This window comes from Solanum lycopersicum, chromosome 4 (genome assembly GCF_036512215.1).
Source record: "Solanum lycopersicum chromosome 4, SLM_r2.1".
Classification (NCBI taxonomy): domain Eukaryota; kingdom Viridiplantae; phylum Streptophyta; class Magnoliopsida; order Solanales; family Solanaceae; genus Solanum; species Solanum lycopersicum.
Window position 1 is genome coordinate 43542851 of NC_090803.1, and position 18135 is coordinate 43560985.

The following is an 18135-nucleotide window of genomic DNA, read 5'->3' on the forward strand; positions in this document are numbered from 1 at the left end:
ACTACTTTAGGACGACGCCTGCCCGCCCGTAGGGGGTTTACTGCACAAGGCCCCTGCAGAGGAAAGGCTTTATCCCAACGATAGATTCGAGGCCTGTGATGGACCCTATCTACCCGAGAGGGTAGGCTTCCTGTACCAGGTTCTTGGTTGTCTCGATTGCTCACCAGAAGGGGGGATTGCATACCTGTCACTCGCTTTGCCTCACTGTGCTTTGAATAGCCCTACTTTCGAACCTAGGTTTTGAAAAAGACTTCCATGTCATTCCCATTTAGGTCCGATTCGGATCCCTCCGTTGTTTCCTTTTCCTATCTTCACTGAAATATGTTTCAATACTACCAACATGCTCTTTAGACGGGGCAGAGCGGGGTTTGATTTCCTCTAATCACCCTCAAGCACAACTGATCCAAGCTTGCAGGAATCTTGTTCAAAGGGATTGGCAGTGCTTTTGTAAGCATACTTATAGAGAAGAGAGAAGGTAAGATCGCGGCCGACTAGTTGGCATCTGAAGCTCTGAAGCAGCCGCCGGGTTATGAACAACTTTTGACCTGTCTGCCTGGACATAAGATACCTAAAAAAGAAGAAAGAAAAGGAAAACGTTATTGTAAATGGCACGAGAAATGGACTCATTCTACAAATAATTGTGTAAATTTCAGGAATCCTTGGTAAATAGCACCTTGAAGTGAAGCGAAGGCATTATTGAAGGAAAGAAATGGCGTGTTGGTCAAGTGCATTAGGTAGGAGATGCAGGATTGAAAAAGGAAAGCGGAAAGATTGAGCATAAAAAAAGATATAGAGAATGAGCTATTACGTGCAAACAATGGAAATTCAATAATAAGAGTCTGAACCGATGCCTTAAGCCACTCAGCCATACCTCCAAGTTGTTGATCGGAATGGAATTGGATGTGCCGGGTTTGGTTGCTTGCCCGCTCATCAGTAGATTGACTACGAGGCCGAATAGTCTTACTACAGGGGTTACCGCCTTTCCATTATTTTGGATGTTCCTGCTCGTGCCCGACATCTGGTTAGGACACAAAGCTTATTCTATTCCAAAAATAGCTCTTTTCATTTTCTTTTATTTATCTAAATAATTAGAACTTATTGTTGATATATAAAGTCAAGTTGAAGATCACTACTCGGTGCTTGTAGGTCTGACTGGTGCCCAATCCATTCTAACTAGAAAAATAGACAATTGGCATTCCCGTTTTCTTTTTTTGAATATCCTCCAACCCTATCTTTTGGGAAAAAAAAGGTAGCACCGAAGAAAGGAAAGAGCGAGATGGCGAACGAAGTGAGAGGACTGAAAAGGAAGCTTGACCTACAGGTAGAGGGAGGTCATTCAGAACCCGCTGGCTCCAGAACCGGGGGGGGGGGGCGGCGGCTCCAGAGGCGTTGCCGCAGGCGCCAGCAGCGACATAAATTGCCCACCCCGCTCCTGATAAAAAAAGACTGATGGCATTCAACCAAGAACGTCCGTTGTAGTATCTAAGACTTCAAAGACCGAAGTCTTGTTACTCTTTTGATTTAAAATCAGCAACAGACCGTTGGCCATTGAGTGTTATATACACCTTAATTGAAATGATTTGGGGCAAGAGGGCGCTTATGCCCCAACGGTGAGGCCTTATGGGGAAGGGCAAAAGCCCCTTCTTTCCTTGTTCGAGGCTCCAATCTCTCTTAGAGCATTAACTTCCTGTAGGACAACTGTGGGTCCTATTTAGGTCTATGAGTTTCTCTATCAATTCCATTACCTTATCCTTATCCATGAGGTTCCAACATATTTTCCTTAATTGACCTAGGAGTTCTGAAATTGGAACCAGAACTTGAATAGGAAAACAAGTGGACACACCCACAAGGAAACCCATCTCGAAACCAGCGAGTTGCCTAAACCCTCCCGTGTTGTCTTGCTTGCTTTCGGATAAGAAAGACTAGTCACGAAAAACCACTAGTAGGGACATGGATGGAGTCTCGCGCAGTAAAGAGAGTTGTAGGATTCGTAAAGCAGGAGAAGAGCATCTCAAAATATGGGGCAAAGGATGTTGCGTTTTGACTTTGTCACCCGGGATCCACCACAGGTTGGGTTTGCGATAAGACTGGCAAATGGACAGGACCGGGTCAACATGACCGGGTTTATCTGTAACCGGACCGGTACCGGTTTTTTCTTACCGGTACCGAATTTTACCGGACCGGTTTTACCGGAAAAGTCTCCCTGTTCCGCCCGGTCCATTAGTAACCGGTTTGGAGCCGGGTCTTACCGGATTTTTCATTTTTTTTTAATTATTTTAATTATTATATAATATTATATATTTATATTAAAACTTCAATTGAAAACTTTAAAGTTTATATAAGTTTGAAATTAAATTTATACTTTAAAGTTTATATTGAATTTAAAGTTTCAAATTGAATTTAAAGTATAATATTGAATTTAAAGTTTTTTAAACTTTATATTGAATTTAAACTTTAAAGTTTGAAATTACATTTAAACTTTAAAGTTTATATTGAATTTAAACTTTAAAGTTTGAAATTACATTTAAACTTTAAAGTTTATATTGAATTTAAAGTTTTAATATAAACTTTTATTAAAATAATTAAAAATTAAATTTATAAAAAGACATGAATTAAATAGAAGAGACTATTATAAAAGAAAAAATCAAGGCGAATAGCCGTATATTTATTCAAATAAATAAATTATACAATACAAATATTAGAAAGAGAATAAGAGTACATAATTTAGGAGGAATTGAATAGTAAATTAGTAATTATTATACTAACAATTCCAATTTTTTTTAAAATTCTTTTTGTAAATTTTGTATCATTTGAAAAGAAAGATTTTTTGGAATTGGCATTTGTCGTTCTTCGTCCATTGCTTCCATGCCATCATCACTATTCTCACCAAATATTTCATCTATTTGGTCTTCTATATGGCTACTTAATAGTGGTAGTCCGGTGTTTCTTCTTTCGGCATTGACCCAATCTCGAAACAACACCGATATTTCCAAACTGTCCTTTGCTAATGAATATCGATGATCTCCAATCATAAATCTCGCTGCACTAAAGGCTTGCTCCAAAGCGACCGATGATGCTTGAATCGCTAGCACATCTCGAACAATCCTAGAAAGTGTCGGAAATTGTTTTTCACGATTCTTTCACCAATTTAATATTCGAGGTTGAAGTTCTCCTTCGTCACGCCTAATCTTTTCCCGTGCCCGGTTGAAATATAAATCAAAATCATTATTACTTTCATCACTTTCAAGCTCAAGATATTCATCCATCATATCATCCGTATCATCACTTTTAGGCTTAGAAGATGAAGGTTCAACTATTGGAATATTTTTTTCCATAACTTTATATGCATTATATAAATCTTTAACTTTTGTATAAATGCTACTTTTACATTGTTCAACACTAGGAGTTTCATCATCTTTAATTTCTAAATTTTTATAAATCTTTTCAACCATTCTTTCTACACCTCTTAATTTATAATTTGGGTTGAAAGTAGTAGCAGTCAAATAGATTTGAGGAATAGGGAAAAAATATTTTTTGAATTTTTCAATCATAAAAGCAACTGAATCTTTAAAATGTTCTTTTCCTTTATATTTAGCAAATTCAATTGAAATAGCACAAATATTTACTAAAATAGAAGAAATAGTAGGATAGTATTGACCAGAACATTCATTTGTTGCTTTATAAAAAACTTTTAAAAAATCAATCAGTTCTTCAACATTTTGCCAATCTTCAAAGCCAATTCTTAAATTCGGATCCGCATTATGAGCATTAAAAACTAATTGTAGCGGTTCTTGATAAACATAAGCAACTTGAAGCATTTCAAATAAAGAATTCTATCTAGTGCATATTTCTTTTGGAATTTTTCTATATGCAAGTCCACATTCATTACAACGATTTTTAAATTCAGTAATTCTAGCTTTTACTTTAGCTTTAAAAATCCAATTACAAGCAAGTCTAATTTTTTCACAAGAAACTCCAAATTGAGAAATACCATCTTTTACTATTAAATTATAAACATGTGCGGCACACTTAATATGAAAACAACCATTATCAATTGGACAAAGTCTAATTTTTAAATAATCAACGGCACTTAAATTATTAGAAGCATTATCTAAAGTGACACTCATTATTTTATCACATATTCCATAATATTGTAAAATAGAGCCTACTTTTGATGTTATATAAGAACCGGTTTTATTTTCTTCAACATATTTATACGCTAATATTCGTTTTTGCATGTTCCATTCATGGTCAATCCAATGGACAGTAAGTGTAAAATAATCGTTACCATTAGGACTACGTCCCATATCAGAAGTAATAGATAACCTACCATCATAATAAGCAAATAAACAACAAAGAAAATGAGAATATTCTTTTTGATATTTAAAAAGATCACTTTTAATTGTATTTCTTGGAATACCTTCATAATTTGGGTTATATAATTCTCGAATATAATGAACAAAACCAGGATGAGAAGGAAATGAAAAAGGTAAACCACAAACAACAACCATTTTAGCTAATTCTCTACGATCTTTTTCTTTACTATACGTGCGGTGTGTGCTTCGACTAGCCGGGTTAGACATATTTAATACACCTTGAACCATATTAGAACCTCCAACACCCATAGAACTTTCGGGTATGGGTGTTCCATTTCTATTAGCTCTTTCTATATCATCTAGGCGAGCAAATTCTTTATTACACTTTCGTAAATGTGTTCTTAGTCGTTCCGTTCCCCCTTGCGTACCCGTAGTTACATGTTTCATTACCAATTTACATTTAGTGCACGTAACAGTAGTTTTCTCCTCATTTTGTATAAAAATTTTCCATACTAACGATCTTTTAAGACGTACGACGGCGACATTTGAAAAAGTAGGTAAAGAGGGGACTTCGGTAACCGGACTAGTCGGGGTAGGGGTCTCTTCGTCTTCCTCATTTATTTCTACTTCTTCTTCTAATTCTTCTTCAAAATTAGTATAATGTCTATTTAAAGACTCATGATCTACTTCATTTTCAGAATTAAATTCAATAGGTCTTGGTGACGTAAAAAAAGTTTCATTAACACAAGTATAATCATTAGTATTAACTAAATATCTAGGTGCAAATTTTTAGAACAAGAACTACTTACTCCTCCCTTTTTATTTTTTAATTCCGACATTGGTCTTTTACCACTATTTCTTTCCGAATTCATGTTAAAATTTAAAACAATTAAATATTAAGAGAAAAACAAGCAAAATAATATAATAAAAGAGATAAAATAACTAAATTAATAAACAAATAACAATTAAAGTTAATAGTTGGAACAAATGTACCAAACGTCTACGTAAATGTAGACGTATAACGAAAGCCGGATTTGATAGATGCCGATTGTAGCTTCCGAAATTCAAACTTCAACTCAATATCACAATATAATAATTAATAATTTATGAGAGATTTATAATTGAGAGTTTGAGACTTTGAGAGATTGTATAAGTATTGAATTTGTGATTTAAAATGGAAAAAAATGGTATATTTATAGTGTAAATGGGTTAGAAGGGGGTGGGGGGTCATATTTGACCGTTTTGGGCCCCAGCCCAACGGCTAGAAGGGCCCAACGGTCATATAAAACGGTAACATTAAAAAAAAAAAACCCGGCTAAACCGGTCCTTACCGGATTGGACCGGACCGGAACCAGTTCTTACCGAACCGGATAAAAGACCAGGAACCGGTCCGGTACCCGGTCCTGTATACTAAAAGACCGGTTCCTTACCGGTTCAACCGGTACCGGACGGACCGGTACGGGAACCGGATTGGAACCGGACCGGACCGGCCAAAAACCGGTCCGTTTGCCAGCCTTAGTTTGAGAGCCGTGTGATGGGGCTCAGGTGCGGAGCTTTCCAATGTGGACCGAGACTACGCAAAGGTAGAACACCATGGGAACTTCGCTTGGCCAAGCCCAGGGATTCAAAAATCTATAGTGGCGGGTATTAGAAGCCAATATCAATGAGACAATGGCATTGCAACTTGATCTTGACAAGAGGAAGTGTGTTTCATTTGATCATTGCAGCAGTGACTATCTGTAGGCACATCTAGTTACAAACTGACAGTTCCCAGGCGAGCAAAATCTCAAGGCTGTCATTCACATTATATTTTTGCTTTATGTCTTTAATGCTGCTTGAGTAGTCTACTGGAGTTAGTTTATTCATACAATAATATTTTATGGCCTTCTGTTGGCACACAGTTTTTTTGACTATATTGATTCTTGCAAAGGTTTAGAATAAGTATACTCCAATAATTTAAATGCTATAATCAAGCGATGATACATTGATTCAGAGTATTTATAGTCTTCAGCTAACAAAGTGTACAACTTTCTTGCAGCAGCCCCGCCTATGCTTCTGTGTCATCATGGTGTGGATGGCATACAGATCACGGTTCTCTTACGGGTACTTAATTTTTTGAAATCCGCTTTTAGTAAATTTCTTGAATTGTAGGTACATGTAGCAAGATGGTATTACAACTCAATCAGGAAGCTTAATAATGTAAAAAGCTTAATTTATGTTTAAAACTCGGTAAATGATTTACAGTCACCACTTCAAATACCATCTGATCAGATGGTATTCCTCAAGGAACTCCAACTGCAAATTTTATCTGCCTGTTATTAGTACTAGTTTGACATTAAGACAATTAGCTGGTCATTAATCGTGAAAGTAAAGTCTATAACGATTTTAATAAGTTAGTGTCAAGCTGCTTCATCTCTGAAACATTAGTCTAGAGAACCATGGGTAGTGATTGGTATCGTTGATCATGCCATATTGTCTGATTTTGATGAGTATTTGTCTGTTTGACTCTGTGTTTTTAGGTATACGGGTCAAATGAGCGGGTTGAGTTGAAATTGGAGATATTAAAATGGGTAGAAATAGAAGTCGGACTGGGTCTTGACCCGCCCAAATTTACCTTGGGCTCAAATGGGCTAAAAGATGGGCCGGGTCTTGACCCGCCAATTTGACCCGATTAATCTCAATAATTTAAATATTAATATTTAACTTTTTATAATGAAATTCTTTTAAAAAAGTAACAAATGAATAGATAAATCCTAAAATGGGTTAGGCTTGAATGAGTTGAGATTGAATCCAATTCAAATAATTTTGAGCCCGACCCTTAAAATTTTGGGCGGGTTACGTATGTTTGGGTTCATTTTTGACACCTCTAGTAATTACCAATCAGTTGGTGATCTTGTAACTGTAAAAGACAGGTTTGTAGTGATTATAAAACTCCATATTCCCAGTATATATGTTGTCATTTAGTATGTTGGTGGGGTCAATGGAGGGATTTATGTGGAGAATGGAAGATAAGTCCAAGGTAACAGGGGTCTGCTATTTGTAGATCTAGCTCCATATCTTTTTCCTAATTGAAAATGTTAATTGAAAAATATATGGTTTCTTTGCCTGCACAGATGCAACTTCACCCTTCAATCGAGTTTTTGTATTGCCATTTACATTGTCTAACCATTTTGCATGAATATAAAGATCTTTAATGATATTGTAACTTGGGTGGATATTTTAAAGTTAGTCTTATTTTCTTTTCTGGGATATTTACTTGTTCATTGCCCTATCTCCTGCTTTAGCTGATTACTGGTTGATTTCAACTTGTAGGTCTTACTTGTGGCATGTTTACTAGAGACTCTGTAGAGATACATAGCCCTGATAGTGATGCTGGCCTATACATAAAAACACGAACTGGTCAAATAGTCAAGGTATATTCTTTCTGCTCATTACATTCTAAAGCAAAAGGATAGGTTAGGACTATATAGGTCCTTGATAAGTTGTTCCTGATTTCTTATTCAACTACTCTTTTCATTACGCCTTGTCATTAAAGATTATTGCATGTGTTGCACATTTTAGCTGTTCCAGTACTATATAAAATCTTTTGATGATGATCAAGAAGTCATTCTCATCTAGCCATATTTAAAATGATCTAGTTTGTAGAAGAGGTGATAGGAATCGAGTTAGGATTCAAGAATTGAAGAAATTGCTCTATGTAAATCAACAACAACATAAATAGTAATAAAAATGTGATGTTGTTACATGTATTCCTTAAAATTAGTCGAGGTGCGCAAAAGCTGGCCTTGACACCATAGTCGTCAAAAAAAGAAAACACCTTGATAAGCTAATGAATTTTCTTTGACAGTTAGCTTAACTTTATAAGCTACAATTTTTTTAAGAAAAACTCAAGATATTCAAGAACAAAAAATGTTGATTGACCCGCATTGATACAACTTGATAAGTATTGAATAAACAAAAAAGAATATGAAAAAAAATCTAAAAACAAAGTTTAAAGAACTAGAAATAAAGATAAATAACAACTTTTAGAATTAATTCAAGAACTTCAAGAATGATTCTAAGAACGTGACCCAAGCGGGAGTTTCTTGGGGTGCAAGTTTGGCACATTTTAGATTTCTGACTTAGTAGTCCTAATGTAGCCTATTATTCTTTACAACCCCCTCCTCTCCCCAATCTACCTCATGTTGGACTTAAAATTTTAGACCTTAAAATAGTTATAGCACTTAGGCAAAAGATCCTCCTTGGCTTGAGCTCTTCCTCCAAAATCAGACTCTCTTTTTTTCCAGTTGAAGCCCAATTAGCTTGTTTTGAAGTTTCTTTATTTGACTTCTTTTAAGTTGGCTTTCTAAGAGCGAAGCTTCATTCTTGTCCTTGAATAAAGTTGTCCTTAGAGGGTATTGTTGTGTGCCTTGTTTGTTTTGGGTTTATATTTGACATATGATGGCATTTGAATGTTTTCCATTAACTGTGTTTCCCTGGTCCATCTTTTCTTCTCTCCACATGTGTTTGAGTTTTTTTTATTTATGAGTTTGTGAAGTAGGCATAAAGTTAGAATAAAACTTAATGGTAATTAGGATGTGGAGTAAATACTCATGAGGAAGTTGAGGGTATAGTTACTTCTTTTATATATTTTTTTCTTATGATCATCAAATGATGGAGAAGGCAGTTTCACTAACCTGAAGCACAAAAAAGCAAGAAATGTAAGGGGAAACACATCTGGAAGTATTAGTTGAACATCCATCGAAGAAATAAATGGATGCTTAAGATGCTATCTAAGTGTTCCTCTTTTTTCATTGAAGAGACAATGGCATAATATGATTCTCATGAATATTACTTCCTCCGTTTCAATTTGTCTGTCCTACTTTCCTTTTTAATCCGTTTAAAAACAAATGTCTCTTTACTTTTTTGGAAACACTTTAATTAATTTCAACTATACACATGGCATGCTTAATACCATGATATTAAAGGATGTTTTGGTACATTCTACATTGCTTTAACAAAATTCTGAAGTCTTCTTTACTTTTTTAAGCTCCGTGTCAAGTCAAAACCAATCAAACAAATTGAAATCGAAGGAATAACTTTTTCGTACTGGTGGTGTTTGGGTTAGCTTGTGTGCACATAAATAATTCCACCAGTACATGTATGGGTAACTTCCCCACCAAATTTTAGGAAATGGAAATAAATCATCTAGCTTCTTTAAATCTAAACTTTGTTTGTTCATTGCTTCATCTACTTCATTGACCCTAAGTCACATTTTGGGTGCGATTCTCGTGATTATACCGTGCACAGTACAGCTACCTGTTTTGAATTTCCGAGTAAAGAAATGGGAGCTAATACCCATCTCCTCTTGATAAACACTTCAAGTTGAATTGCGAGAATGAGTATATTTGTCAATACGCTGATGTACTTAAGAAAGAAAAATTGAATGACCATCTTATATCATTAAAAATGTAAAGATCTGTTTCATGTTACATTATGTCAACTCTTTCATTTTAATTATTTATTAATTGGCATGTGAAGTTATATTGCAAGCATGCTAAACTTCTTGTCTGTCATGTACATTCTTGACTTCAGAGCTTTCATCTCATTTTGATTTTGCCGTGATTATTCATATATTGAAGGTGTATGGGCAGTTTGCCATGATTTTTCTTATATTGAAGGTTTATAGTCTATCTTCATGTACTATTTCCTATTTTAGGTGGAGTATGGGGTGGATGAAATAGCATACCAAATAGGTGAAACAACTGAGATCCTCTCAAGTGGTCGACTTTGTGCGACACCACACTGTGTTCGGGTAAGTCCTAAGAAAATATAATTATTTTTTGTATTGAGCTGTTTGTTATTCTTGCCACATATATGCTTTTATGAAAAATTCATTTCTGGGTTTGAGAGATGCTACTGAAATAGAGACTTCATGTTTTTTGCTCACTTTCCAACTACATTCTCCTAACTTAAATGTTGAATTACCATTCTGCCCTTATTTTATCCTTGAACTAAATTAAATATTAATATATAATTAATTTAATATTAAATAATAAATTTTATCTAAATTCATGCATCTAGACACAATGGTTCAAATTCTTTGGGATATTAAATTTTCTATCCCATCGTTTCTCTCTCTCTCTCTCTCTATATATATATATATATATATATATATGTATGTATGTATGTATGTATGTATGTATGTATCCAATATGCAAAGTTGAATTACCATATTACCTTCACACTAAATTAAAATATCATTAAATAACTTATTATTTAAATACCAAGTAATAATTATATTATATTATACTAAATACTAAAAATAAGGTGTAAAGTCAAACTTTGAAAGAGAATTTCATAGAAAATCATTAGAAGTAATTTCATAGAAAGTTGTTAGGAATTTTTTTTTTATTTTTATATATAGAAACGCTTTATCTAATTCTCTTAAGAACACTTATGATTAAATAGATTAAATTTGGTAAAGCGTTTTTATAAAAAAAATTTAGATAATTAAAGTGTTTATCCTTTATTCTTTACTATTTCTCTATAATTAGTGAGGTTAAATGGATTAAATTTGTTATCCTTTCTCTATAATTAGTGTAATTAAATGTATTGAATTATTAATAAAAACAATTAACCTTTCCTCTTACCCATGTCTAAGATCACGAATATCTGAAAATTAACTTAAACAACTCTTCACCTTAGGCAATTTTCAGGTATTTTTTTTGTTTTGAAATATTAATATTTGTTCTAATCCTAATTAGAATGATATTTTGTATCATAGTTTTATCTTTACCATTTTAGATGTCTTTTTTATTTAAAGTGTTTATAAATACCTGAATTTTTTGTGGAACAATTATAATACTCTTATTATGTCATATTTTCCTCATTCTTGTGTTTACTTCTCTTTTCCTATGTTATTTTATTTTTAATTGATAAGCTAAATTTCTTTTCAGGTAATTGTCATTAACCACATATATACTAAAATTGTGAACAAAAAAAAGTTAAAAGTTGAATTACAAATTATCCTTTATAGGTTGAATAGTCATTTGAGTATTTTATTAAACACTACTCCTTTAATTATTGGTATTAAAAAGTAAATTTACCTATGTATTAATACTATTTCATTAAAATGAAACAACAGAAAGCATACACATTCTCACTCATTAGTTCATTCAATTCAATGTGGTGGATTTGCTTTCGTGTTCCACAATTATTCAACCTTTAGAATTTCTTTTTAGTTTTTTATATTTGTAAAAAATTTCGGTAATAAATATGAACTTTAACTAATAGTATTTAGGAAGACCAAGTGATGGGCATATCTATGTGGTCAAGAAAATCATTTAACTTTTTCTTGCTCTTTTTGGATTTTCAATTATTTTAAATTTTATATGCTATGTATCATTCATAAGGAGTTAAGCACTTGGATCATTATTAAGACTTTTGAATCTTGATTGGTTACACGAGAAGGTATAATCAAGAACTCTACTCCTTATGTATTTCTTTTTAGTATATGTATTGTGATAATTAAAGTCTTAAGAAGGGTTGAATATTGTATTTGTTCTTATATGTTTAATCTGTTTGTATTCTTTACCAATTTTTACTTCAATTTAATCTTCGAGGAAATTACGATGTTATAAGACCATTTTTATTAGTGCTGAAATTACTAATTTATAACTTCTATATCCGTTTATAAATGTACTTTTATAATATTTTCTTTCTTTTATCCTTTTCTTACTGATATGGTTTCTTTAAGTAGCTACATTTTTGTGTACTTACTGATATGGAGCGTAATGAGAGATTGTTAAGGATAAGTCATATAGATGTATTCATATTAGGAGGCTATAGTATCTTAATTAGTTTTCCATATTTTTTGCTTGATGGTCACTATTCGATTACTATGAATTTTATTTAACGAATAAAATACAAATTGGTGAAACTAAAATTTTTTAATTTCAACATTTTCTATACAATAATTGTATGGGACAAACGTGCAATGCACGTTCTCAGGAATTAGTTCATTAAAATACTACAGTTATTATTTCACTTGAAGCATGTGGTACGACCTCCTTCATTGAATGGCTATTACCATAAGGATAAAGATGATAAGTAAAATTTCCCATGGAAGATCAGGGTCCTGGCAATGATAAATGTTAATTTCCAGCAGAAATTCATCGGTCTATTACAATTCTGTCTTGGAATTGAAGAGCATCTTTAACTCCCCAATCTATAACCTTTCTGCCTACCTCATGTAACCAAGTAATTTTGTTGGGAAGCTATGCATTATGTGGTTTACACCTGTAGAATGCTTGTTAGTTTCTCTTTGAGTTTAACCATTGAATAATAGGCAAAGGAGTTGGTTTTTTTATCAGTGAAATATTTACAACAAAAGAAAACAGATATTACAAGTGCCGTTCTTTTGGAATCAACAAATATTGACTAGGAAAGATGACTTTGGAGCCCATAATTCTGACATGGGGCCTCGGTGGACATCAAAAACATGAGAAGACGACCCAAGTAGTTAACAGATTATGAGATCCAGAATGAGAGCAATTGACCAGTAAAATTGCAGATAATGTGAATCTGGCCAATTGCTCAAGACATGGTATAAGGCTCAAAACTTGTAAGCCAATTTTTTTTCTACCAAAAAGCTTCTATCTTGCTGCTTTCTTTCTATAATATTCATTTGTCTTAGACATGGAAGCCTATCACTCAAATTATGCCAGTCAAGTGCTTGTGTGTTCTGTATGTATTTATATTTGGGTGGACAGAGTAATTCGTGTTTTCCAGTTCTTGAAAAATTATAGGTTTTATTTCCGAAAGAAGAAAAGTTCTTGAAATGTTTGGTGTTGTAACTTATATCTGTTCATACTTTTTAACAGGCACCAAGGGGTGATGCAGCATCTGGTGTTGATCGCACAACATTTGCATTATTCATGCAACCTGATTGGTATGGAAATTTCAATTAAAAATGGCTGACCTTATGTCTTGGTTCATGCTCATAGTGTTCCATGGTTCCCTCTATCTCCTGCTACTTGTACATAAAACTAATCAAGTTCAAAGTCATTCCTAGTTTATTTCTTTCCCCTGGGGTAGAATATTTTTATACTAGTCCTCCCTAGCATTAGACCGTAGAATGAAGTCAAAATGGAGAAGAGACATCTGTCCACCTAAATTTCAATTCTGAGAAGTCCCATTGGAGAAAGAGAAGTAGTTTAAATAGAAAAGAAGATTTAAAAAGCACTTTCGAAAAATCTGCTTTCTGAAAGTCTCTCAACTGTTCTTCTTTGGGGCATGTTTCAAAAATAATTTTGTTTGAGTTCTAGTGAATCCTATTTTCTAATTTGGGGTCCTATTAAAATTATGGGGGATAATTTTTTCGTTCAACTCACTTTTCTCATCATTTATGTCAATGACATAGCAATATATAGGAAATAATAAAGAGGAGATGACCCGATTGAAGAATTTGTTAGCACAAAAATTTGAGGTCAAAGATCTCGGAAGGTTGCGTTATTTTGGGGGATTGGGGTTGCTAGATCAAAAGATGAATCATTATTTCTCAAAGGAAGTATATTCAAGATTTCTTGAAAGAAAGTGGTATGACAGGTTGCAAGCTAGCAGAATCACCTGTTGAAAGCAATCAAAAGTTACGGATGGGGGTTGAAGGGTCAGTTCATATTCATAATAAGAGATATCAAGGTTGTTTGGAAGACTCATTTGTCTCTCTAGCACTAGACCAGACATAGCCTTTCAGTGAATTTAGTGAGTTGGTCATGCATGATCCCTGAGATCCTCATGTGCAAATTGCCATTCAGTTTTTGCGTTAGTTGAATTCACTAGGTAAAACTTTACTTTTCTGTAAACATGGTCGGTCACCTCCAGACTGAAGGTTTTACAGATGCGCATTAGAATGGATCCTTAGATGATAGAAGATCTATATCCGATTTATACAATCATATGAGGGAACCTAATTACTTTGGAGAAGTTAGAAGCACAATGTAGTCGCACTATCAAGTGTGTAAGCAGACTATAGAGCTATGAACAGGGTGTTTATGAGCTTCTTTTCTTTATTGTTTATCTTTGATGACCGTGGTGTCCGGGCCAATTTTGGTGTACCTCGACTAATTCCACGGGATACCTGCCACCTGCCACCAACAATAGGTACCAGGTAGCTCTATCCACAAATGCTAGGACAACTGGGAAATTTATGAACTTCTTTGGAAACAAAAGTACCAGAAGAATCAAAATTGTCTGAAAATGTAGACTTCCCTTCTGCTACGACAACATAATTCCAATCAGTATAGCTCATAATCCTATTTAACATGACCGAACAAAACATACAGAAATTGATAGGCACCTTCATCAAAGAGAATCACTAGTGACACCCTGAGTTTTGCTTTTTGTACAATCAATAAACAACCAGCGGATGCTTACAAAAGGCCTTAGCAAAAGTTCTTCGATTTGCAAGTTAGACATGTCTGTGTTGATTGTGTTAAATTAATTAGCATGATTTTGGGGAACTTTATTTTTCCTTACCGAATCATAATTATAGGAATACAATATCTCCTTTTATCTTAATTGATGGTGTCTCCTTAATTACTTAGGTTTAACTTGTATAGGTTCCTCTTCTCATGGAATGTATATACACAAATCTTTCTTCTAATAAAATCTTTAGATGGAACAAGACGAAAAGAAGAAAGGAAAAAGAATAATCTTCATTATTATTACTTATTAGTAATAACATAAAAGAGGACCTCAGTTATTTGTTTATTCAATTATTTTTTATGAGTATAAAGGGCTCATTGTTAATAAAAAAAGTAATAATAGACGACTCATTGTAAATAATTCCAAACTACATAAAATGAGGAAAGTTCCTCTTGATTCTTGGACTTCTTAATTGCGTAATCTTTAACAATTTATGTGCCAACACAATTATTTACAATTTTTATTTAATATTTGTAATGATTTTCTCGACTCTAAACACCTATGTTACTACAAGTATTTCTTTTGCATGCTTAATCCAATTATGCATGTAAATATAACTGATACTTGGCTTGTTTTATGATTTTTATAGGGACCAAAAGCTTTCTTTTCCAGGAGAGGTGCATATTCATCGGGAGGTATGCATCTGACTCGTATATTTCGTATATATAACAGATATCTTGGATAAGTGGAAGCCACATTCTAATTCAAGTAATTCAAAAGAGAAGCCATTAATTGTGAGAACTTTTGTTGAATTTCCATCTCTTCACATGAATAGTTGTGATGATGTCCACCAGCCTTATGACCTTGGAAAGTCCTCAATCCCCACCCCCACCCCCCTCTTGATTTTTTGCCTTAGTTAACTGTGATGTCTGTTCTATTTATCAGTTGATTCAATCCAATGAGTCGCTTACTTTTGGAGAATACACCGAGAAGCTCCTTGACAAGTATTACCACCTCAAGATGTAAAGCTGATATAGTTGTTACCACAATAGATTTGAAAAGCTCCTTCATTCCTCTGTTTGAGGATTCACCTGATAGCAGTACAAAAACAGTTACTTATAATTGCAATAGTGATATTATGAAATGGGACTTTTGTCATTCTAATAAAGAAAAGCTCCTGTCCTTACAAAAGCTAGTTGATTAGGTTTTGGTAAATAATTCTTTCAGTGTTGAATAATTATGATAATGCCTTAGATCTTCATGTACTCGGAAGAAGCCAATTTTGATTTATTTCATTGCCATATGTGAATTGTCCTTTGTTATTTTTGTAAATCCCATTGCTAGAGCAAGTTAAGAAAGTGAAGGTATAAAAATAATTAAGGAGTTTCATCTCCCATTGTTATGATCTTATTATTGTTTACCAGTGGTCCTCTCTCCAACCTGCTTAGCAACCTAGCTAAGATAACTGAAATTTGTGACTACAACTTTTAAGCTATGTAGCTCGAACTCTTCAAAAATGTCAACGTGTGTGTTGGATTTCCCAAAAATAGTGTATTTTTGGAGAATCTGACATGGGCACGGCATCAAAAGTGAAAGAGTCCGCACAACTAAGACTTAGAAGTACTGAATTTCAAGCTGATACTATATAGAATTTCTCTATTGATTCATTTGTGAATAGCTTTATCTTTTGTACATGTGAACGTTATCTAGAAACACAATTTCACTGATAAACAGAAGATTGTTCAAGAAATAAAGAATCAAATGTTTAAAACTCAACCGAAATGGCTTTCACTAATATATTAGCACGGTAATCCATGACTTCATTAAGATTATGAATGATATTTTTTAATATTCGAATATTAGAAATTTTTTATTGTCACATATGTCAAGAGCTTGTAAGATTGTAAATTCTTACTACGTAATGAATTTTAACTTCTACATATTTTTAATTAAATATTTGTTCTTTGATATAACTGTCTTCTCAATATTAAACAGTTTTTCAAAGATTAGTCAATTATCACTTTCTCTGTTGTTTTGTTCATGTACATGCTGAGTATAGGATATTCAAGATTAGTGATTATCACTTTCTCTGTTGTTTTGTTCATGTACATGCAGAGTATAGAATATTCAATTTGATGGTCTAGTTAGTAACATCTAGTTTTCCTTGCTCTTCCATGTCATTGTCCATAAACATTCCTAAATATGTCTTAATAAATTTATCATGAGAAATATATTAGCCCCTTGTATTCTCAAATGTGTGTTTCTTGATCTAGAGCTAGTAAATCATAAAATGATTTCATTAAGTTTTTTAAAGAGCTGAAAGTAATTTAAAGTACATTATTATGAAGAAACCAAGTGACAAGTTTGTTATTTTGGAGGGCAATAGCTGGACAAAAATAAAGGAAATAAAAACGAATACAAATAATTAGGAGAATCAAGAATAATTACAAGTAGCCGTTGTTATGATAGTTGACTCTCTAACTTCTTCTTGTATTAGACGTAAACAAAGAATAGAAAAGAAGTTATTACATGTAAATTTTTCTAAATCAATAATGTGAAAGATTAAAGAAGTAATATGTGACAGCTCTCAAGTAGTATTTTTCTTACGTTTGGATGTTTGTTACATTGAACTAAATATTTTTCGTGTATGCTAAGCTAATTGCATGTTGTGTTATTTTATTTTTTTACGTCCAAGACATAAGGTCAATTCATATAGTATTAGTATATATTTGCTATAATCTGACGTTAAGTGAAACAAGAGATGCAAACATAAAGAATTGTTATGACTTATGGATACTGAGGAGAAAAAAGAGTTGTTTATGAGATTAATAAAGTGTATAATATTAGTTGACAAAGTATGGATAACAAGCGGGGATAGCTCAGTTGGGAGAGCGTCAGACTGAAGATCTGAAGGTCACGTGTTCGATCCACGTTCACCGCATTTTTTTTATTTCAACCTTTGATTCAATTTTATTTTTATTTTATGTTTTCCTTTGAATCAGTTTTATTTTATTTTAATTTTATGTTTATCATTGATTCAGTTTTATTTTATAGTTTGTGATTTAATTCATTTAACATGACATTTTCTTAACTGTATTCCTTTTTCATTCATTATTCGATATATATGTTTATACTCAACTCTCTTCAAACTTCATTTATGAGATTACATTGATATGTTGTTGATTCATTGTGTCGTCAAACATCAAAATTGTTAAACTTAATTTCTTTCAATAAGTGAGCTAAATCAAAAGTTCAAGACCATCGTTGAAAATTTATATCAAATGACCTTGAAAATGAGCGATTTTAAACTATTGACCCCTATTTATGCAGAGTTAATATCTAAAAAAATCACTCAGCTTTAAGTATTTATGTAGCAAAGTCATTGAACGAATAAAACCACTTCACTAAATTT

At 33.1% G+C, this 18135-nt stretch overlaps 1 protein-coding gene and 1 non-coding gene across 5 annotated transcripts in view; both read left to right on the forward strand.

Moving 5' to 3' along the window:
- LOC101255684 (uncharacterized) overlaps positions 1-16032 on the forward strand; it is a 31848-nt gene extending 15816 nt beyond the window's left edge. Inside the window, exons 10-15 of one of the 4 annotated variants that reach the window (XM_004237488.5) lie at positions 6355-6419; positions 7629-7729; positions 10015-10110; positions 13181-13248; positions 15373-15418; positions 15669-16032. In XM_004237488.5, coding sequence (XP_004237536.2) covers positions 6355-6419; positions 7629-7729; positions 10015-10110; positions 13181-13248; positions 15373-15418; positions 15669-15749 — 457 coding nt within the window. In that variant the 3' untranslated portion in view covers positions 15750-16032. Of the gene's footprint in view, positions 1-6354; positions 6420-7628; positions 7730-10014; positions 10111-12741; positions 12910-13180; positions 13249-15372; positions 15419-15668 lie in introns of those variants that run through there. The other 3 variants (XM_010321553.4, XM_010321554.4, XM_069297132.1) reach the window with 3 other exon arrangements.
- Positions 16033-17591: 1559 nt separating this feature from the next.
- TRNAF-GAA (transfer RNA phenylalanine (anticodon GAA)) lies at positions 17592-17664 on the forward strand. The gene has a single exon. It is a non-coding gene; the product is annotated as a tRNA-Phe (tRNA).
- Positions 17665-18135: the final 471 nt, after the last annotated feature.